This window comes from Lepisma saccharinum, chromosome 7 (genome assembly GCF_977018435.1).
Source record: "Lepisma saccharinum chromosome 7, izLepSacc3.1, whole genome shotgun sequence".
Lineage (NCBI taxonomy): Eukaryota > Metazoa > Arthropoda > Insecta > Zygentoma > Lepismatidae > Lepisma > Lepisma saccharinum.
Window position 1 is genome coordinate 95,369,101 of NC_139235.1, and position 24,594 is coordinate 95,393,694.

Genomic DNA, 24,594 nt, shown 5'->3' on the forward strand with positions numbered 1-24,594 from the left:
TTCTCCAATACATTTCAAAATGTTATTGAATGTTTCATGTCGATAATTTGACCACTGCATCAATTCTTGACGCTGAGACGATATTTTCTGCAACTACCTCTTCTCTTCAGTCCCTTCTGTTCTTCTCTTCTCCTTCTCCTTCTTCTCCCCCCTCCTTCTCCTATGTTTTTATCTCATATCGCCTTCCCTACTTTTCTCGCATCTTATCTCCATCCCACTCATCTCCACTCCTCGTATCTCTTTTCCTGTCTTAGATTTCCTACTCCACTGCACTCTTCTTCTCTTCTTTTCGTTCTTCTCTCCTTTACTCTACTCTCCACTCCCCTCTTCTCGTCTCCTCTTCTCTCATCTCGTTTTCCTACTCTTTTCTCTTCTTTGCTCCATTTTCCTCATCTCTCCTATAATCTTCTTCCATTCTCCTCACTACATCTCCTCTCCTCGTCCATCCTCTCTTTCTTCTCTCCTCTACTTTTCCTCTTCTCCTTTTGCTTTCTCTTTCTCCTGTCCTTTGTCACCTCTCTTTTTCTCTCACCTCTTTTCCTTTCTGTAAACTCATCAGCGATGAAATACTAGAGAACCTATTTTTTTTCTTTGAGAAAGAATTTTGCCACTTGCGATATAATAGTGATATTTTTAATAATTTTATACAATAATACTTGTTTTTATTTCTTTCGCGTATTTTATAAATATCTATTGTGCATGTGGCAACCCTGAAATTGAGCCTAACTCTACACGCAACCCACCAACTCCTTGTGTAAATTGGGTTGCCTAGTTTAAAATGTCGTTGTCCTAAACCTTTTGAGAGACACTGTACAATACATGATAGAAAGTAGTAGCTGACATAATAGTGAATGCAGATGCACTTTGAAAATCAGTTAAGGCCAAAGGACTTGTGTGGTATTTCCATACAGGTATTATGTCAGTAATAAAATAATATTTCGTTTTGATGTTATCTTATAAAAACTAAAGTGGAGAACTTCATTTTCCAATGTTGTTCTATTTGAAATGCTCTCCCCCTCTCTATCTTTATTACTTCCTTTATCTATTTTACTATCTTGTTTTTATACTTAATGTAACGTTCTTCTCAAACATTATTGAATGTATTGAAAATGTTTTTTCTTTGTAATCACCTGTAATATCCTTCCTGCAATATCGTTTTATTTTTATTATCATAAATTGCATATTTAAATTTGAGAGAAATGTCATATGATCACAATAACAATACAATGCACAGATACATGCATGTGTTACTTCTTCTTTTATTATTTATAATGAGTGTTTTACAAAACAAAACATTCAAATCACCTCGAATCTATTCAAAAATATTGAACTACAAAGATTTTGTCGACGTGGCGTATTTAAAGGGGATTACCGGGGAGGTTTTTTCCCCAAGAAAAGAAATTATTAGCTTTTGACTAAGAGATTATTTATACACTGCACTCAAGAGTTTAATATTTGTAAGCATATTCAACGCGAACAACTGAAATAGAATCCTGGGGTACATTTCAGTTTTCCTTAAGTCCACTTTATGCACAGAAAAGTGAATCAATGTGGGATCCAAACCGCTATGGGCCTCCAGCGCGTATCGAATCAGAGACCCCTTGATTACCAGGCAGGCATTAAAACTCTGCCATGGGGGAGGTTTTGTTTGGGTAAGTGGACTCCAGCATCCCAGAAGTACAATCTCAAATACGCCACTGCTTTATCTTTCAATTATATTGCACTCAAGGTTTTCTTGCTGTCATAAAGATTACAGAAGTTCTACATTCTTTCCGAGGAGCCGAAACAGCTGAGAGCCTTGCCACTACACGGCAGGCCGTGTTTTCATTTCCGTCATCTTCAGAGAATAGTGATAGCCTAACCATTGTTTCCAGTTGACTCCATCTGCATACGTGGTGTGGTTTCCCATCAGGTACCTCCCATTCAGGTTTGACTGAAAGTGCAAAGAGATTAGAACACATTTCACGAACGTTACTTACAGATACTGCTCTGGAAGGTACACAGAATATGCTATTAACATATAGCCCTAACATCCAATACTAGAAATATAATGTGCATATTTTCCAATATATTAAAACAACCTAAATATATACATGTGCAGTGGCGGTGATTAGGGGGACAGTTGCCCCCACCCCCTCACCTTTTTGCCAGTTTTTGCCCCTGCACTCTAACATCTTAATGCTATACCTTGTCTATCAAGAGAAAGTAAATTGTCCTTGCCCCTCCCACAGTTTTGGCACCCAATCGCTGCTACTGTACATGTGTGTGTGTGTTTACATCAAGACAAACTGTAAAATGTACAGTTGGATCCATGAGTATTACCAAGCAAATCGTCCATCACCACGTTTGCCCCCTTTGTTTTATGCAATGCGAGCTTCAAGAACCGACACAAAACACCAAATAATCTGCTTACAACCTCTGAACCAGTGTACGTAAAAATGCAGCCCTTAGAAATATCGTATCACGCCGCAGACGTGAATCGAACCTAGGACCCGGGAATCATAAATAAATAAGCTAATCACGATATAAAAAGGGTCCCGCTGAAGCATTGAAAAAGAGCTTCTTAAAAGCTCATCGCGACAGCGTCCTTCAGCGGAGTTGGAAAAACTCCGCTGACGTTGCATTAGAAAATGAAATCAGCGTTCTTGCTCAGAATTGCCGTTGCCAAAGGACGCGATCGAAGCAACCGTCGTAACGGCCGATAGTTCGAATTTCACTTAAATAGGTCGCGAGAGAAAATCTCAGTCTTAGTTGTCTTCCGTTTTCCGTCAGATGAAGTAGTTACAAAAGAACTCCGTTTCTAGTTGTTTTCAGTTTACGTTGAATCCGGTTATCGCGAGAGAGCTCCACAGGCATCATAAGTTTAGAAAAAGGAGCAAACGAACGATCGGGAATTTCAAGTTATCGTTTAGAATATCGGTCTACCAAAGTACAGAGTTTGGAGCCCGGAGTTGCTCCCTCGTCCGTTTTCTTACAGAGTAGGACCACGTCGATCCAAGGACCAGCGGAGAAGAGATCGCCGTAGAACTTCAGGTAACGAACATTCCTTATGTCTTTTCTCCCCCTGCCTGTTCAGTCAAAGGTAGTGTTTTTAAATATATGCCCGTGTATTCTTATTTACGGGGCTAGTCCCCTTGCAGTTTGAGTGTCGACGTTGCTCTTCAGAGCTACCCCCTTTCTCTTACAACGTTCCTCTCGCTTAGCAAGCGAGTGGCTAAAGGCTGTCATAGCCCATCAACGATCTCCAAATATTTAGACTTTATACGATATGTAGGATGAAGATAAAAACCAACGAAAATAGTCATGGACAATTTGCCGAGCAATACTTATGGATCCCACTGTACCTCCACCAGAGGCGCAAGCGCAGAACCCTTTGATAAGGTGATTGATAGCATTAGTATGAAGTATTTCTATGTTATTTGTATTAATAAGAATAATTGATTGATTGTTTTATTTTACTTCGTTTTCTTCCACTTTTCTTTACTCACAAAATGGTGATAAGACGAAATGAATGAAATGACAATCTGAAACGCACACCGACAGGCCACTGGCTGAGAGTCCAGACTCCAGAGCTTCAATCTAAAATACGGTAAGGGATACACTTAAGAATCCATTTCGGCACATAGCAGTTCGGATTCCATTTTAAACTGTAGTCCAGTCCCGATTAGCCTTCTGTGCATAAAATGGACTTAAAAACTCAAATCATTAAGAATTCATTTCCTCAAGCGAAACTGTCAGAAACAAGGGAAACATTTGACTTAAAAGATTCTCGCTTTGTGTCCAACAGTTAACGTTATTGCCTTGTAACCAATCGAGAAACAAGCACTTGATTGGAATCATCAAGCCCCTAGAAAAAATGAGAAGACCCAAAAACTCATGGAGAGACAGAAGAGGAAGGAAGACAACAGGGGAAAAGTTGGAGAGAAATTAAGAACAACGCATGCAACAGATTGAGGTGGAGATGCTTCGTGGATGCCTATGTTCATGTAGGAACTAAATGAATTAAGTCAAGTCCTTGTAACCAACAAGCACGGGAATCAAATTCCAGACAAAGACCACTGGAATTATATCATATCAGTAAGACCACTCCATGTTTTATTAAGTGGTGTTAAAATACTTGTGTTCACTAGCGAACTCTACGGTTAAAAATAAGAAGTAGATATGACGTCAGTCGTGATTTGATTGGTGCTGCGCAATGCCAGCTCGAGTATTCAAGAGCGACCGGGAAGGCTCGGATACTCAAGTTCTGGGTAGCACGCCGATCAGATACACTGCACGTACACTAAGGCCATTCATGTAAAGGTAGAGTTCGTTAGATCTAATTTGTAAAAAACTACAGTTAGTCTGTGTTTTTAAAGCCCGCATCACACGGAACTGGATTTCCAGTAGGTATGCCCTAGTTGGCGCTGGACTGGTTACCAATTTGCTAGTTTTCGCCTCACACGATACTTGTCGTTGTCGATAGACTTTTGTTCCCATACGAGGGAAGTTGTAATGGCGGCCGCGTGAGATGTAAACAATGTATCACTTCACACTTTTAAAAGCCGATAACTATTCAACCGAGAGGAATGTTTCGTTTAAAATGTTATTAGGTACAAAACAATGGCGCTGCTTAAATACATACTTTACAACGTTTACTGAACCCGTATGGAAGAATATTTTAGTTGTTTCAAATGTAAACACCGTGCACTCAGCATAGATGGTGTAACTCAACGCACATTTCATGCTGTATACGTTATACATTGCTGGAGTAACACTCGGAAACCACAGACAAAAACGCTCCTTTGCACACTCACAGATTATCTTCACATGTATAACCCTCTGCCCACAAAGTGAGTTGGTATCATTGTATGACGTCTTGCCTCATTTTGATTGGCTAGCATGCTCAGAGCCATAAGCACAGATTAGACCATGAGGAAGAATCAAGCCTGCTCAGTCGGAGAGTCGGAGGCATCCGTTAATGGGGAAAGAGTGGAGTGACTCTTACTGTACACGTGAATGGTGAGTGTGGCTATCCGATGGGGGATGTAAGTAGATTGGGGTTCCTTCTAATTCTTTAGTTAGATATTTATTTATTTGTTCAATATTAGGTTTGTTATTTTCAATTGATAATTAGATTATTATTATTAGTTTCAGTATCCAGGAACCTAATCTATAATTCTCGGTCGCATGGCCGAAGGCACTACTCACGTATTGTCCCCCAATTATTAATCAATTAAGTTGTAGGATATAAATATGTTTGAATTTGATATAAAAGGAAAGGGAAATATTAACTACTTGTCTATTAGAATTCTATATTCTGACTTTGTTAAAAATAAAATTGAAAAGATATAAGTTCTGGTTTGAATTCGTAAATAATTTCCTAGAAGAATGGACTGGAACAACAGCTTACTTTCACTGGCACTCTGTATACAGTAGATCCTGCTTTATGCAGTTGAGATTGAGCGTGACTACAATGAGATGGGCCCTTTTTTACAGCTTAGTTGCACATGGCGAAACTTTGCTCTGATTGGCTGTTCAACAGAATCCAGTCGAGTAAAGCCAGTAGCAATTAGAATATGTCCTATTCCTCCAAACTATTCAAGCAGTCAGCCATGATTGCTACCTAGAAAGCGCCAACTAGGGCATTCCTACTAGAAATCTGTCACGCGCCAGTTCCGATGACACAATGAGAAATGCAAGGAAGAAATGTTTCCTGAGAGCGACGATAGATGGCAGCAGGCCATGTAAAGAAGAGCAGAGTTCATTGTAGAGACAAGGAGCGGAGAGCCCGACCCCGTGGCCGAGTGGTTAGCACATCGCGCTGCGACGCCAAGGGTCCCGGGTTCGAATCCCGGTCGGGCTTGGTTGTTTGTAAATGTCCATTCATCACTCTCATCATTTCATCACTCATCCCCATCTTCGCAAATTAGCCAAGAGGCACAAAACGCGAAGTAAAATAAACTAAATCAATCAATCAATCAATCAATCAACAAGGAGCGGAGAAGAGCGATTATATATATTATAGTAAATGAAAAATACATAAAGGAAGAGTATAAAAATTATAGAAGGAGTTAATAAAATGTTGTATATAGCAAATTAAGATAATTAAGAACATGCTCATATATGAAACAATTAGGAAAGTTATTAAGTGAGCAAATGAATTCAGAAATGTATCTCTTTTTGATTCTCTGACGAGTAGAACATCGTCAGTTTTTGTATTTGTCCGACCCTCGTTGGCGCTGTGTCAAATTACTGTAGTCTCCCCGAAGCACTTACGGTTGCGCTTCTTATTAGACGCACTGGGCCATAGGCAGCGCTTGCTGTTAGCGATCCTGGGCTATTTCCCTTTTGGTCGTTAGATAGGAGGTGGCGCTATTGTCAGTTTAGACGCCACTAATCTTTCTATAAGTATAGCTTGTATCGTATGCCAAAGAAACCGGGAAAGCGAGCGCATATATGTAATAAATAAGATTACGATTTAAAAGGGAAGAAATAAATTAGAAGAAGGAAAAGAAGAAGAAGCCTTTTCCGAAAATAAAAGAAAGAAAAGAAGAAGCCTTTTCCCAAATCAAAGAGAAGAAAAATAAGTATTTTCCAAAACAGAAGGAAGAAAAGAAAAAGAAGTATTTTCCAAAACAGAAGGAAGAAAAGAAGAAGAAGCCTTTTCCCAAATCAAAGATAGGATGGAAGAAGAAGACTTTTCCAGAAATTACGAGAAGAAAGAAGAAGAAGATTTCCTTTTAAGAAGAATATAACCGACGTAAATTTGGAATCAGCATATATATATATTTCATTGTATATACAAGCTTCGTTATATGTTTTCTCTGTATTGCATATAGTTTTCAGAATATAGATTCGCATTTAACTATAACCTCTTGGCTATAAAAACGCTTTCTTATTTGGAATTCTCGAATAAAGAACCTATCCCCCTGAGATTAAGATATTTCTATAGCCGTGGTAAATAACATTTAAGTACGTACCCCCAGGGGCGTAGCAAATCCAGTTCCGTGTGATAGGGGCTTAAGTTGACCTGTGTGTTTATAGTATATTTTGCAATTTGTTTTCACAAGACGTTTAATAAAAGCCATGTTAATATATCTATTTATCTGTTTTCCTTGAAGAATGCTGCTAGTAATATTAACTTCTTAATTTCCAATGAACATCCTCGAGACACATAGGACTCTCTATGTATGCTCCACTGCGTGATCACATCAGCCTCGATTCCTCCCGGAAGTTTTCCTCAAAGGAATCGAGGGTGGTGATAACAGGAAACGAAGACAACACCATTTTATTATAAAACAATACTTTTTTAAGATTGTCTGAGGTCATTGTTCTAGTTTAAAATAATTGTATTGTATGGACATGATGCAAAGAGAAGAGAGATTGACAGAATTCTAACACAATGCAAAAGTAATTTTCAGATATAAATTTGGTATGGATTTTCGATTTTGAACAGTTCTAAATTTTAATAGAACAATTTTATGGAGGGGTGTAAGGGCCGACCTTCTGGTAAGGTGCCCAAAAGTCAACCGCACTTCCACGTAGTACAGCCTGGACTGCATTTTGCAGACGAACGAGGCTCTGGTGTCTGGACCTACGGCCAGTACAATCTTCTGTAGGACTGTGTGTTGTCCTATGTTTTTGTCCTTATGTGTGCTGAGTGCCAATTTAGTCTCAGCTTTTCCTAAGTCAGAATATTTTAAGATTTTAGTTATGCGACTTTACAGTGATGTTATTTTAGTTATGGTAAGGGGCTGGACCCCGTATAACGTGACGGGTGCAAAATAGCCTAAGTGCTGACACACCCAAAATTTTAAATTCAAATTCAATATTACGGAAAATATAAATACGTCTCACTTACAACAACTTCATAACAGTGTGTAGAATGAATTAGTCTTATTCTTAGGAAATTACTCTGTAGAAGAGCTTTATGAGGCTACATAAAAAGATAAATCCACCAGATTCATTAATAAAGGGTGAAAAAGAAAAAGAAAAAAAAGACACTTGTCCATGAACTGGGAGCTTTTTCATATCCTATGCAGGTGTGTCATCTGTTATGAGATGTGGACAAGAATGCACGGCGTCTGTTCCCGTACATTGGCCAATGTGTGCGAAGATGAAAATTTCCTTGCCTATATCTGGTTTTATGTTCATTACTAGTTAATTAATACCTAACAAATAAATAAAACAGTATGTATTTCAGTATACTTCTTTGCTTCCCTGCGTCTCCTCTGTTACCGACTGTGTACAATGTTGCCAACTTTCGGTATACTTTTTTTCCGGCCATACTGTATAATCCAAATTTCACTATATAGTCCATAGATGGGATTTATGATTCATATGTACCTGCCACGGATATAGCAATCAGTTATGAATATATAATTTGAAAACCTGTTTCTACTTCTCACTAAAGTATAATGTGGCAAATTTTAGAATCTACTGGACTTGTGTATGAATACAAATATGCAAAACTGGACTGTTTGATCCCAGTGAAACTTACACTGTGACAGGAAGTGTACCACCAAGCTCCTGTATATACCACAGCACAGTTTTTACCATTAGCGTCATTATCTTCATCCTTGGTTGTAAATAGCGCGTTGTTCGCTCCACTCATTGCATCACCTGACAGAGTATGGAAAATTAATGAGAACACAGAAAAGGTCATCTGACACAAAATATTTCCACAGTAGATTTCATAATTAATAAACTGTGGTAAGAATCTTGTGCAAAGAAATTTTAATACAGTAACAGGAAATTTCTCATCTGAATATTTGAAAATAAAGTATGATGTACAAATATGATAATGCTGTTTAACAGGAGTTACAATATTCATTTTAGCTGATTCTCATTTTCTTCTTGGCGTTGATCCCAAATTAGATTCCAGAATGTCTTTAGAAATGGATACCTCACGACAAATAGCAGATTACATCAACATTGAAAGGATTTTAAAAAATCACTATTGTTAATTGTATGAACTGCTTGAAAACTCTGCCCAAAAGGATAATCCAGAAAACCAGATTTGAAATCGGCTCATAAAATGGAATAACGATAATAAATTGTTACCGTTCATCAAGGAAATTGTACTTTTTTGTTTACTGCTAGTTTTGATACAAACTAGAAACCCGAAAACAAACGTATCAAAGAGAAGATATTTTAAAATTATTTTTAAGATATTGCCTTATGATGCTAAAGTGCGCGTCAAATCTCAGACGTGCGGCGTTGCCTATTTCCGTGACAAGGCGTTTCGCTCAACCACGCTGTCTCTTTTCCGTGTGAGATTTCGACATGGCACCGCTGCAGTGCGCTGCTATTTGTTATCGCCATATGCAGGAGATTTGACGCGCACTTTAATATGATATACTATTGTATTACCTGCGTCTCCTGTGTAACCACTCAACTTCAGTCTGTACTTATCGTCTTCTCCTCGTATGTAGAATTGCCTGTAGAAAGCATATCGCTTATTTCCATCAAAGTCTTGGAGGTCGATGCGAAGAGAAGAGCTCTTAGAATTCGTTATCATGGACAAATAATCTAAGCCTGGAAAATTATGTCAATAATTTTATGTATATTTATTGTATGGTAAATTAAAAAAATATTAATGTAATCAATACAGTAGAAAGATTAAAATACGTGCATGCTGTTTTCCACCTTATTTCTGTTGGGATTCAATGCATTGTGCTTTCTTTTTCATTCATTGAAGTAGGTTGTTTTACTTTGCTTTGCTTCCACTTTTGGCTAATCACGACCATGAGGATGATCTAACTTTCGACATTCTTACATTTTGGGCAAACATAGCTAAAAACAGTCATTTATGGACCTTACCAACTTATCTATCCTCTCGCGACTATAGTGTATGATAAACAACAAATGCATTGTGTACTTTACAAATTGTTATTAACGATAATAGCAAAGATCTCTAGAACGATTGTTCAAGGCAAGTCATATCTAATATACCACAAACCAACTTTTCAACGAGGCAGTAGTAAACTTCATTTATTCTTGTCCCGTATCTTTGATCTCAAAGTTTCACTTCTTTACATAAGTTTTTCCTGAAGAAGGAAAAAGATAACTCATGCAAGAAAATTAATGTCGTGAGCTCCTTCAAGTATTGAAAGTTCATTTTATAACTGAATCGGGAATTCTAAAATGTTATATGATTGATGTCGCTGCTATTTTAACTGTTGGTAGTGGCGTAGGCATGAAGTGTTATGAGCTTATGAGTCGTGTTGTCTCTCATATTCTGGAATGGAAAAGTATAATACTGACTCCTACACCATACATTATGTACTTACACATCTATAAAAATTCATGAAATAGCTACTGCTCATAAATGTTCATGAACATGTGAATTTTAAATATAACATTAGATTCACTATTTCAAATGTTCCGTATTGTAGGGAAAATAGTGTAGGTGGAATATGGCAAAAATAAGAATAATCTAGCCTGTGGTATGTATGTGGTTTTTTGATTGATTTGGTTAGCTTAGAACATGCATAGAAAACAATTCCGCTTGATGCTTTCCTGGTATGGCTGAGCATTTTCACATAATAATAATAATAATAATAAAATCGCCTTTATTGGAGCGGGCGTGTTTCGGCCTCTAGGGCCGTTCTTACAACAGACTCTTGTCTGGGAGATTAATACAATGGAATAAAGAGTATACATTGAGAAAAAATAAAAACATGAAAAGGATTACATATCAATACAAATAAGAACAATTAAATATATAGGTATATATTGAAGATAGTGTCAAATATCTCTGCTAAATAGAACTAGGCGAAAAATTGATTTAACAGATTAGGGGAGGATTACTTTATCTGGTATTTTTGGGGATGAGGAGTTCAGAATGAAACTGCAGTGGAACCGGGTAAAATCGCAGGTTCTATCCCCACCATGTGCAAAAATAAATGTTATTTCCCTGAAGATGAGAGAAGAAGCGTTTTCTTGAAAGGTAGTGCTATAATATATACAAAAGGATAGACAATTAATAATGTCCACCAATTAAGACCCCATGCTGACAAAAATTGTCATTAATATTCACATGTCTGCACAAGCTTGTTTGAGGTTAATTTTAATGGTTGAATGTGTTGTTCGGACCATAGTTGGTGCATATTAGGCCAATAGATGCAGGAATCGAGGCCTCCCTATAGGCTCGCCTGGTGTTTCGTTAATTTACACCTTTTTACATCTTCATTTTCTTCTGCAAAGAAGTGCCAGATGTTCTGTTCAGGTGACGTTTATGACAAGCGACGGGTTGATCTACATGGATTTTTTTTAAATTATGCAAATGATTTTCAGAATTTTTGAACAAATTAATAGAAAATCGAATAGACCATCTGGCTACCATATGGAAGACCCGGGTTCGGATCCCGCGACAGGTTATCTGGACCAGGAATTTTTCCAGTCATTTCCCTGTCTCTGCCCGGTTCTGAGGTCCACCCAGCCTCATTTGTAAATGAGTACCTGGGGGGGTAAAGGATTATCACATCATCCCAAATATGGCCGAGAAAAAAAATGTGGTGCTCTATACCTCCATATCACCCCATATGCTCTCATGACATGTGTGCACATGCGCAGAGGAACTTTTACCTTTACCTTTTACATAAATTGATTTTATTTTTAATTGCTTTGCTAACTTATTAATGGCTGTATATGCATTCAGTAAAACTGAACTTTAAGGGAGATTAGTTGATGGATAAAATAAAGGAAATGAATAATATTTAGTTAAAATTACTAATCAAGTTAGACACAGATAAATAAATGTGTGTGCTTGCTTTGGTGCATAAAACATAATTTTTATATTTCAATCTGAAAAAACTGAAAACTGTGTTCTTTAAAAGTTATGTTGCTGCTAGTAAATTTTAGCTACGTTACTGGATAAGTGTGACGTTTTCTGTGGCAACAAAGGAAGTGGAAAGGTATCAGATGAGAGAGCAAGAAGAGAAGTCAATCACAATTGTGTTCTTCCATCTTATAACCTAAATGTATGCAGGACATATTTATGGTATTTTATGTACCTAGCCAAAATTCCTTTTGTAGATCTCCGAAACCCCACTTGTAATCGATCCAGTTTCTGTAGAAGTCTTCCCTGGAATCAGGAAAATCTGCTCTTCGCTGAAAAACTGTCCAACCACCTCCATCAGTCTCCATATCACAATATACCTGAAACACACGAAATGAAATTGGCAATCAGGTTGGTGTTCTTGTAAATCAACTTATGTACTATTGATATTTGCAGTCCCATCAGCGCATCAAAAGCAAATTTTTACAACAAAAAAACCAAAAGGAAGAAAACATATGGATGTATGGTTCTTCTTCAGAACTGGATAAAATATGCTCAGTATACCTTCGTTTTTGGTGACTGAACAGAAAAAAATATAATTATTTAATTTATGCTATTTCCTTATATTGGTATTTAATATATTCAAGCAATCGTCTGGATGGATCATACATCATTTAGACCTATACTTTATGTTGAGGCTCCTATTGCATACAACCGATTACATCTAATATTATATTTACATATCCATACTTGAATTCTTTTCTGCCTGCAGTAATAGAGTGGATAAATTTCGTAGATGCCGCTCGTCGAGTTCCCACGCTGCAACCAATCCCAGCAGTCCTCTGGAGGATTCCTTTGAGGGAAGCCTGGAATTCAAATTCCTTATAACAAACCTATATTATGATTGTATTTATCATAAAGTAATCTAAACCAGACGTAGAACAATTAGAGGTTCATAGGGTATAAATGATTTTGAGCACGGAAATGTTCATATCATGATAACCATACCTGATTATCCATTCTTAAGTCAATATTTGATTTCCTCCGAGACTGTCTATATGTTCTCGTAACAAACTTTATTCATCACAATACTTCTCATGCAATCACATTTCACCGTACTTTTAAAAAATAGGTTAACTGTCTATTACAAAGAATACCAGATAGTGATTCTCTGTCCCCTTGTTACTTTGCTCTCAAAGGCAGCCAGAAAGCTTAATTATTATTTTAGTACATGGCAAAATAGTTTGTTACTTCAATATACATCAGAAATACGCCCTAATTTATGGGTAACTAAATGTGAAGAGATTATATTCCTTACATTGTCTTTTCAAGTGAGTATGTAAGAATGATTACAATGTTTTTAGTTTACAATTCCATGTGATATTCAATATTATTTTAAATTCTCAATACATGATGTACCTGTATACATTAAGTTGCTGTAGTTCTAAAATATTATATTTCATAATTTACCGCAGAAAACATAAAAGGAACTGTTTTTCACTAATTAAAATTTCATAGTAAATTTTATTTTGATACACTTGTGGTGGTAGGGAGAAATGTTTAGGGAAAAATCTCTGTGACATTTGCAATACAGTGTGAGCACTGGTGTACAAAATATATTTTTTCGGAGGGGGCTGGAATTGTAGAGGTGCATACTAAATAGCCTCTTTTTAGAGGGGACAGGATACACAATACAGTATTTCGTAATTACAATTTTTAATCCTCGTTCTAAAAGACGTTCAAAAACAAAAATGGTAATCCGGGGGGGGGGGAGTATTTTTAAGGCGATTATATATTTACCGCTTTCATTTCACCTGAGTTCTTAACTGCTTTCATTAAAAAAAAAATGTATGTTCTCAAAATTCCGGAGGGCGCTGCAGCCCCATCAGCTCCCTCCTTGCATAAGCCAGCGAATGTGAGAACTTTATATTGTGTTAATTTAGTTGCAATCGCAATATTTAGATTGTGAAAAATAGTACCATCCGACTCAATATTCATTCTTTTAAAACTGTTAAGTCAGTTTGTAATATCTAATCATCAGTGGCGGCAATTAAGGGGGCATGGGGGGGCAGTTGCTCCACATCCAACATATATTTCATGCTAAATGGATCAAAATGTGTGATTCATCGACGTGGACAGGATGAGGAGATGGAAAAGGAGGCAACTATCTCCCCTAGATAAATAAATAAATTCTCTTCTAGACCTGGTGTTGGACTTCCAGCAAGTTATACTTAAACTGAAACATTATCGAAAAGTCCCAAATATGTACTATTTGTAATTATCTTTTCTAACAATCTATTAGAGTAACAAAAAAGCAACAATAAATTGCTGAATAAAGCAACCTGGGTTCTTGGAGTCTGAATTCTCTTCGGAATTGGAGAATCATTGCAATTGACAATTTTACCCGAAAATGACTCAAAGTCATCAGATAAACACACACCTACAAAAATGAAATGATTTTGATCATACCGTTCTCGTCTGTTACGCAGGCACGTTTCCAACAGTCTCTCCCTTGTTCAGCGTTAACATTACATGCAACTACATCCTGCAAGGAAAGCAATAGTTAGAAACGATATTACAATTTTTCTTTGGTTAGTGAAAAAACACAAGGTATTATTAATAACAGTAGATGAAGACGTTGCACATCTTTATAAATTTAAAACTATTTTTTAGTTCAAGAGATATCGTTAATAGTCTAAACATTCTGAGAGTCCATTTTTATACTTTGTTTCTATTGGTATCTTCTATAGGTGTGTTTCACCTACGTCACAAACTGTTGCATTGTGGTAACCTTTGCCTCAAACATGGCGGCTGTGCTCATTCTGACGTCACATGAAAACCACCTATGATTTTGATGATGTACAGATGCACTTTACCTTTTTATGCAGCAGTTCCACATTCGATTTGAAATAGAAATCATACATGTATTTTGTCTTTTTGTTATTTAGTGTACGGCTTTTCTGTTGCGTTTGGCTATCGCGACGATGAGGATGTGTGATGTCAATTCCTTCTAGAGGATTCACGTATATTTTCGTGTGATTTGTTTGCGCTGTAGTCTAGATATTATCAATAGTTTGGTAGACTTACGTAACCACGAAACTATTGCGAAAATCTAGGAAACAGCGGAAGCAAAGCACATGAAGATTTCCATAAATGCTCTTGAAGGAATTCTAAGCACATGTAATTTTTCAAATTTTTGAACATCATAGCGGTTTTTCGAAAAGAGATAAAAATTTTAAAACAGCTGGTGTCAGCCAAAAGTCCAGCTGAGCCTTAAGTTCTGAGAATTCCTAAAAATTTATAATGAAACAATTTGCTTTCTTATGCGCAAGGACTTTACTTTGAAATAAAAACAGGGAAATTATTGAGTGGGCTCTAGCCTCACAAGCTCATATAAGTTGGCGACACTGGTTTCCAGTATAAAATTTAAGCAAAACTTATTAAGTACGTAATTTAATATTGGTAAGGTTTTTCAGTCCTACCTTATTTTCTCGTAGTTTTCCTTTAACTTCGGAGAGTTCATTCCGCAACTGATCACACGTCTTGACTAGGATGGAAACGTCTGACTGTAAATTTGTTAGCTGCTGTTGATGATTTTGTGACCTTGTTGAATAAGTGCAGAGTGTCTGGGTGTTAGTAATGCAAACAATTAAGCATCATTTTAATAATTTAATCTCTTATGTACAACAAAAGATATACTTTCTTGATTCTTGCAAATAAAAATTATAACATTAAATTTAAAATGACAATTATAATTATAGGAGTTAAAACAGTCATTGTACTGAATTCTTTGTAGTTATCGTCATACGGTATATAATTTTAAATTAGTTGCTTGTATTACTTCTAGATTAATTAGTAATTCTGATATCCATGTTATCATTAATAATCCTCTATTATACTCACCTTGATAGAGCTATAGTCTCATTAATATCTTCTCGTAAAATGTCCATTTTGGTATCTGAAAGAGAATTTTTTCTTCTACATTCAGTTTCGGACAACTATATTTAATTAACATTCCTTTCGATAACTTGACTAGCATCAATTAGCAATTATATTACGTGCTGCTGATATACAGGGTGTCCCAGAAATAGGTGGAATAACTACTGGAGCGTGTTCCTTACATGTTAACAATGAAAAAAAGTTTATATGAATATAGGTCCGGAAATGTTCGGTTTCCGAGTTATAGGCTTCGTAATATATGCTCACTGGAATTTGTCTATCCTCCACAGGTGGTTTCCTGTAACACAACCAACTATTTGATGAGTGGTACATGCTGAGTGGGCCTTGTTGAGACCATGTACACCAATCAGGAATGAGCAGATATGTACTTCATGTATGGTTTGACAGATGGCAATGCTGTAGAGGCCCGTTGTTTGTACCACGAAAGGTACCCACACCGAAGATGCCCAGGAAAGTTAGGAGTTGTAGCACATTGCTGCAAAAACCATTGGCAGAACACGACACGCGTAGGGTAATCTGCTGGTGATAATGCCTGTACACGTTGTAGATGGTAGGGATACAACTTTTCTCGCAATACTCTCCAGATAGTGGAACGAGGAATATCCACTTGCATTGCTAACCTTCGTGTGCTGCTTTCAGGAGTTGCAGTCACAATATCCAGAATCTCCTCTTCTTGCACAGGAGTCGTAGATCCAAGTTGTCCTCTTTCAACAACACGAGGTGCAAAATTGCCAAATTCACACAGGCGGAGATGGATAATGACAAATGTTTTTTTTCTATCTGGGCATCTTCAGTGTGGGTACCTTTCGTGGTACACACGACGCGCCTCTACATCATTGCCATCTGCCAAACCATACATGAAGTGCATATCTGCTCATTCCTTATTGGTGTACATGGTCTCAACAAAGTCCACTCAGCATGTACCACTCATCAAATAGCTGGTTGTGTTACAGGAATCCACCTGTGGAAGATAGACAAATTCCAGTGAGCACATGTTATGACAGCCTATAACTCGGAAACCAAACATTTCCGGACCTATGTTCATATAAACTTTTTTCATTGTTAACATGTAAGGAACACGCTCCTGAAGTTATTCGATTCTCTAGATAGTATGCTAAGTACTATGCTTCCCAATACCTTTGTGCTCTTGGCCCGTACTTATCAAACTAATTTACATATCAGGCCATAACTTTACGTAGGTGTTGGTCAAATTTACTACAATGCATTAATAAATATAAGATAATTTCTAAAGCTACTCTTTAAATTGACGTAACCTTTCTGTTTCTGGGTTTTATTAAACGTGATTTACAGCATCTGAAATCGGGAAGATCATTTGTAATAACCCTGTACATATGTACAGAACACGACATTTTTTTAGAAAAATACATTTAAAGAAGAAAATTCAACGCAACAGTTATGAACCGAGACGTCAAACAATTTCTGGTATCAAAATAAATATAAACATAAAATAAATGTATTAATTTTTTAATCGTCAATTTTCTTAAAAAAAATCAATGTACTTACCCAATTTGTTGACACTTGTCTCGGTGTTTTCAGTTTTAACATCTAATCTTATGGAGTTTTGTTGCAATATTTCCACCTAAAATAAGAACAATAGATGCTGAATGTATTAATACGTATTCTGTGCATATTTTCAAATTTACTAAAAATCCTTTCAGGAGTTCATTTTTAAAATTATATCAATTCTTAAATATCACAGGTCTGTATTTGGTACGTTCTATCCTCACCACTGACAAAAATTAGTTGTTTGCCTGAAGAAGAGAGATGATGTTCCGGCCCAAAACGTGATGTTAGAATAGGTATAAGTGGTAGGACCACTATACCGTGTATAATTTCCAATAAGCGTTGTATGTTATTAAAGAATCATTGTTATTAGAATTCATATAATTATTTTAAAATGTTAAATTAAATACATTATTCGAAAAGTTTATGATATAATTATTTGTATCGACTTTAACTGACACGATTACCAGTAAGTAGAATTAACTGGCTAAAATTTGCTCCCAAGTAAGGCATTTCTTTTTTTATTCTTAGGAGTATTTTGCCTATTTCAGAATATTTCTCACACTTATGAATGAATGGCCGTTGTCTGCAGTGATCATTGAAGACATGCTAAAATAAGGTTTATAACAATTTTTCCCCCTTGCTTTGGGTAAAATAAAGTTTAATCATAAATCTTGAGTAAAGTATGGACGTCACACAGACTTGGTTCTTATGCGAACTCCCAACCTACGGATTATTAGTCTCATAATTAAATATTCAAAAGTGAGATTCTTCATTCGATTACTGTGTATATGTATTTTTTAACTTACGTGCTTATTCAGTTGCTCCAGAAGAACTTCAACTTTGACAAATGGACAAAATTCTTGCTTCAGAACACTCTGGATAACCTCACTCTCTGGATTCTGTTCAATTTGCGATAACTCTGGCTCCACTGCATTCTCGGCCATGGAACCTTTGACCATGACAAGCAACAAACAGAACGTAAGAACCATTCTGCCCCTCTCAATGATGACCGAAGAGTAAGTCTTCATTACGAATGTTGCTGGAAAGCAGAACAGGGCCTGGTTATTAATCCAACTTAAAGATAGATCAAGAATATTCCATTCAAGTGGATCTAGATGAAAAAGTGGCGGGAGTGATTAGCATACTGGAAAGCGAAACCAGGGCTCTTAGGTTCGAATGATAGATGGCTCATTGGTGTTTCCTTCTATTTCTTCCTCATCTATTTGATCAATTCATGATAGGAATCCTCATCGTTGCGATTAACTTAAGGATTGATTTAGTTGGTATTTTAAGTCCACTAGTGCACAGTGAGGCTAATCGGGACTGGGCCTACAGTTTAAAGTGGGATCCGAACCACTATGTGCCTCCACCGGGTATCGAACCCGGGACCCCTTGATTACAAGGCGCGGACGTTAGCGACGTAAAATAAAATAGAAATGCAAACCATGCTTGCCAAATATTGTGTTTATTGTGGAATTAAGAACTATAGTAATAATAATAATAATAATCCGTGGCTCGACAGGCCTAGAAGGCCATTGGCCTTTCTCCCGACTGCCAGTCTCCCTCCCTCTCACAATCCTACCTAGAGGTGTGGAGGTCCTCAACCGGTAATGGTGTGAGCACGTTTCAGATGCCGTTAACAAAACTAGAGAGTTCTTTAATCGTAACCAGTGGCGTGATTAATTGGGGTTGGTGGGGGTTATAACACCCCCTTTAGCCCAGTATTCCTAAAAAAAAATCATCAAAGGTAGGAAAAGATGGCGAAGTGATGGCTGACTACCAGAAAATGTGTACATAACCCCTCCCTATGAAAAATCTTGGGCACGCCACTGATCGTAACACTTTTAACGAAATCGCTCAAACTTTCCACCTGCAAGAAATAAACGAAACCGAAACAATGAAAGCGATAAACGAAATACCATCCAATGCCTCTGGTAATGATGGGATATCCATAAAAATGATTAATCTATTATTACCACACATTCTACGTCCCCTGACGCACATCGTAAATTTCTCGTTCCGAACTGAACAATACCCGGCCAACTGGAAAACAGCACGTGTTGTTCCGATACCAAACAAAAAGGTAATAAAGTCCCTGAACGACCTTCAACCAATAAGTCTCTTACGTATATTTTACAAAATCACTGAAAAAATTGTTTACAAGCAAACTCGTAAGCACGTTAATTACCTAGATCTGCTTCCGAAATTCGGTCTCCGTCCTTCAATGTATTTAGTATGTATATGTATCCATTGGGGTTAAGTGGTTGAACAGGCGCAGGCTGAACCTTGGCCTTTAATAAAGGAAAATTGAAATTAAACCCTCAGCCGTTATAGGAGATTTCCCAGACCGGGTTACGCTACTCACTCGTAGCTCCCCAATTTCCTCACGATGGTGGGTTGCCACCGGTCCTATACACAGGCCGAGAACCCATGCCGGAGTCCAAAGCACAGCGCCTTAGACCACGCGGCCACGGAGGAGGACAATTTATGGAATATACATAAGGATTATCCTTTCCAAAACAGACTTTTTTTCCCCAGTGAAGGATACCTTGGACATTGAGGCCAGGCCTATAGCTCATCTAAGCCTACCCTAAACCTGGACCTGCTTGTGCGGAATTTTAAATGCATTCATATCTGTTATGTCGTACAACAGAGAAGGCCGTCCGCACGAATTTTTCTCAGGGGCGGGGCATCGTTGCTTAAAGAGAGTGGGGGCAACGTGGAGTGATGCTTTCCCAAGTTAAGAGATTTGCCATAGGTTAATTTGCATGGATACTTAATTTGCTATCTTTGACGACACCTCTCGTCCATGTTTTCACGCTACAATTTCAAAATTTGAATTGTATGAAGTCTTTTCAGATATATCGGGGTGGGTGGGTGGGTGGGGTGGGCACGTAACCCCTGTCCCCCGCCATTGACAGCAGACAAACTGTATTTTCAAGTACACCATTTTCCTTTACATTTGTTGTTTTGTTTGTTGAATAACAATCACCACTAATAATTTGGCGAATCCATTGAGTTTATATACAAGTGTGGAGAAATCACAATACAGTTCCAATAAGGGTGTTTGCCTCCCCGATGGCGCGGTGGTACCGCCGTCGCCTTGTAATCAAGGGGTCCCGGGTTCGATTCCCGGTGGAGGCGCATAGTGGTTCGGATCCCACTTTAAGCTGTAGGTCCAGTCCCGATTAGCCTTACTGTGCACAAAGTGGACTTAGAACACCAACTCAATCAATCAATAAGGGTGTTTGGATGATTTGATTTGAAATAAGAGAAGCTTGTGTGCCAATGTTTCCCATTGCTAATATAAAGAAAAATAATGTACTTACTGTAAGTAGTGTAGATGTAGAATTCAATATCCGATGCAGTTCGTCAGCAATACTCTTGATGGATGACCTAAAGGATGCACCAGGCCAGAGGTTTATTCCAAGAGGCTGCCTCGGGACAAGATGTTCCTTCCTTCTGTACAGAATCAAGGCCAAGAATGAGATGACACGCAGCCTAATGCTTTCCTTATATGTAACGGACGGAAAAAGGACGGCTGCAGATGTTGACTTTTGTATGATCGGCAATAAAAAGAACAATGGAAGAAACGAGAGTCAAATGATGAAATAGCTGCTTGCAGGAAGATGGTGCCGTTCCGGTATACTCCTGGAGCGCTAGGATGATTTGAAACGAGATAGAATCATGTGGATGGATGGGGAGAGGAACTTCTCCAACTTATCTCACTTCTAAGTGAAGTACTTAGTACTCCGACAGTTTGTTTCTTTATACAGCATATTTGCATAAGATACAATTCACCACTAAAACTCACCTCATTACTAAAAAAGTAAAGTAAAGTGCTCCCCTCTACTTAGCACTACGCCATGAAGGCGTATAGGGGGTGTGAGGGTAACGCCCCACACTTTCTTGATCCGGTCGTGAGTGAGGGTGATGTGATCAGCAATAAACACGATGCTTTTATATGGAATACAATATTTATATCTTGAATGAAAATTTAAGGATAAAGACGAAGATGGATGACCCGTAAAAATACCACATTAGTAGGATTAACGGAATTGAAATGTGGGAGATGTAGTTTCAAGAAGAAGTCCCAGTACAATGCCTCATGAGAGGGAGGAAAAACTACACATTGTGGAATGGTCTATACTCAGAAGCAGGAATGAACAGAATTTCTATTTCCAAGAGCTGACAACCATTTTAGAAGATGTAAAAATTGTGAAAAAACGCCCACAATTCTTGTTTTAGAAATATGCTAAATTGGTTGATGTATGTTAACCACTGCTGAAGATATACTGGTAATTTTCATTGTGTCTTACTTCTTGATAAGTTGTGAACCTAAATTCCAAATCACTTGTTTGTTTCACAGCGACGTTGTTAGGGGGGCACGCGGGGGCACTGGCCCCGGCAAACATTCACGTGGCCCCGGGAAACTGTTCTGTATTTGCTGGAAATTTTACTTTGATGACAAATATTTCAAAATAATTATTCAGTAAATTTTGCTTGCAGTTTGAAACACTTCTTCAATTTTCAATAGCACGAACCCAACCAAGGCATTTCTTTGTTATTTCCCTGTTTCTTGCTTGTTGAACACAAACAGATGTATTGGGAGGGGATGCAGTTAATGGTTTTGTGGTCCGCCCCGGTCAGGGAAGTCTGAGACCTATTGAAAATGCACTTTTCCTCCCTGCTGCACACCAGATCCAGGATCCCCCCAAAACCCGCACTTTCTCTTCATCTGGCCCTGCACTGGCTCCATGGTCGCCGAAAGGACGACACAAACAGGAAGATTTAGCTACGGGTGACTAGAACTTTCTGGGTTAATTATTTAATGGTTCAGAAAAGATATCCCCATGCATTTCAAATTCCAAGAACAGAATTCTATGGCTTGTCACTTTTTCGGCGCGGGAATGAATGACATAGCGGTTCTTCTCACATGCACTCAACCATCCTGCTAATGACCTGCCCTGCAATTAGGGAAAGGCTACTTTCTGAAAATGCGGAGAAACATCGAAGCGGTCGGTTCATCTGTTGATTTGGAGGACAGTTGATATCTGTCAGTTTGAAGTAGGATTTGTTGTCCGAGCGGTGGTAAACTTCTGTAAACGCGAGAAGATAGCATCACAAAGTGTTTGTGACCTCGTGGGGGGGGGGGGGTGTTTTCCTACATCTCGAGTAAAATGTCGAATGAGAAGCTGCCAGATTGTCTTCCTCTGAAAACAAAAACTCAGGATCGACTGATCGACCAAATATCCAACATATTGGCATTCTAAAAGAGAGACTGACTACCACACAAGATTCTGGGTTCGACTCCCAGGATGTTGATCTCATGTATAATGAAGAATAAACCACGTTTCAATTAAGGAAGGAAACTAGGTATGTAGCAATTGTTTTTACAGCCGTCTGCATGCTCTATAAGTATTATGTTACAAAATTTGTATATCTTTCTGACTTTCTGTGATTTTTCTTCATTTAGTCTCCACCTGCAAATGCGGAAATTGGTTCTGCTTAGGTGGCTAGGTTGGCTAGACATACAAATATAATTAATCCCTAGTCCTACATCGAATAATACTTATAATATAATCATGAGTTATGGAGAAGCAAATAACTTATCAAGCATTTTCTGTTTCTATTTGATGTGCATTAGTTAACAAGGTGCAATACGATGCCAGGGGTCCGGGGTTCGAATCCCGGACTGGGCGTGTGTGTTCTTTATGATGGTCCTTTCATCAATTTCACATCACTCATTTTCATCTTCATCTTCAAGATTAGCCAAAAAGTGTCAGAAAAGCGAAGTAAAATAAACCAAATCAATCATTTATATATTTCTATATTACGCCGCTTTTCTACCTCTTGGGTTAAATGCGACGATGAGGATGAATGATGAGCCGAAGGAATGGCGATGGGACAGACATGATACAACTATACCTGTCCAATGTCCGAACCTTGGACCTCTGGTTTCGTAGCGTGTTATACTCAGTGGAATTCTTAGGAAGAAAAACTGTAAAAGTAGGGTGAAAAGAAGCAAAGTTGTAGGATGCATAAAAAGCCATGTTTAGTTCTTCTAAAACCTTCCAATTATCGAGTTCGTGTTTTAAGTCCAAGTAAGGCTAATCGGGGATCCGAACCACTATGTGCCTCCACCGGGTATCGAACCCCGACCCCTTGATTGCAAGGCGGCGACGCTACCACTGCGTCATCGAGGAGGCCGAGAAAAACTTACAATTAGTCAGTAAAATTAATATTGAGGGACAATGCCTGCGAAGAGTTTCTTCATTCGGTTGCGCGCGGTCATCACATCGAGTCCCATAGTTTCGAGAGCAGAATTTGCTTCCACATCGCTTTCAAGTATTTCCCAAATTGTCCTCACGATGTTGGAACAGCACAGAAATTTTGGAACTAATACAATTAGGCAAATACCCAGGGAAGGGGCTCGGGGGCTGCAGTCCTTTCCCGAAATCCTACAAATATCTGATTTTAATAATGTGTAGTATTAATTAAATTTACTTCATTAACAGCATTAAACATCTTGTATATGGTAAGTTGCAATAAACCAAGAAATTCATCTTCAGCGCATTTACCCCTCCCCCCAACCTTTTCGTCTTTAGATGGCACCTGCCGATAAGGGATAAGCCCTTTCCGAAATCAAATTCTGGCTACCGGCCTGACCACCAGCTATCGAACCTTGAATCTTTCGATTGATTGATTAATTGAACTGGTGTTTTAAGTCCACTTTATGCACAGTAAGGCTAATCGGGACTGGACCTACAGTTTAAAGTGAGATCCGAACAACTATGTGCCTCCATCGGGAATCGAACCCGGGCAGCTTGTTGAACCTTCCGAACCAAAGACGAGAGCGTAATCATTTGAGCGTGTGGGAACTTTGTTTTATCCAGTGCCATCATATATTCAGTTTTCCACACACAAATAAGATTAATTTTAAGAAATTAGACGTGTGCATATAATTTCTTATCGTCATCATTTCCCAAGTGAACAATCAGATGCCATAAAAGACTCGGGCCCGCCCTTGAACTAAGAGATACCGGATTCGATTCCGGTATGAACTGTATACATGAGATGCCTAGCTTGAACTCATTACTTGGTGATTTGTTTCCATTTTTTTAAACTCCTATTGGACAAAATGAAGTGCATGAATGGACACTTAGCTTGGAAATACTTATGCATCCCAAAGCTGTTCACATAAAGTAGCAAGCTCGTTTGAGTTAAAATCCATTTTCGGAGGCGATATAACCGAAGGAAATGTTGGAGAAACAGCACCCTGCAATGTTACTACCAAACTTTATAACCACAGCAGGTTTGATTGATTGATTTAGGTTATTTTA

General features: G+C 38.0%; 1 protein-coding gene across 1 annotated transcript; it reads right to left on the bottom strand.

The window, feature by feature from the left end:
- Window positions 1-1,239: 1,239 nt before the first annotated feature.
- On the bottom strand, window positions 1,240-20,751 carry LOC145990045 (techylectin-5B-like). The gene is made up of 11 exons (XM_083125679.1): window positions 20,581-20,751; window positions 18,058-18,290; window positions 17,249-17,324; window positions 15,668-15,722; window positions 15,247-15,367; window positions 14,234-14,309; window positions 12,515-12,630; window positions 12,000-12,144; window positions 9,355-9,519; window positions 8,483-8,604; window positions 1,240-1,933 (listed from the first exon to the last, which is right to left on the bottom strand). Exons 2-11 carry the CDS (start codon window positions 18,277-18,279, stop codon window positions 1,805-1,807), a joined length of 1,227 nt encoding a protein of 408 aa, XP_082981805.1. The 5' UTR covers window positions 18,280-18,290; window positions 20,581-20,751; the 3' UTR covers window positions 1,240-1,804.
- Between the last annotated feature and the right edge of the window lie 3,843 nt (window positions 20,752-24,594).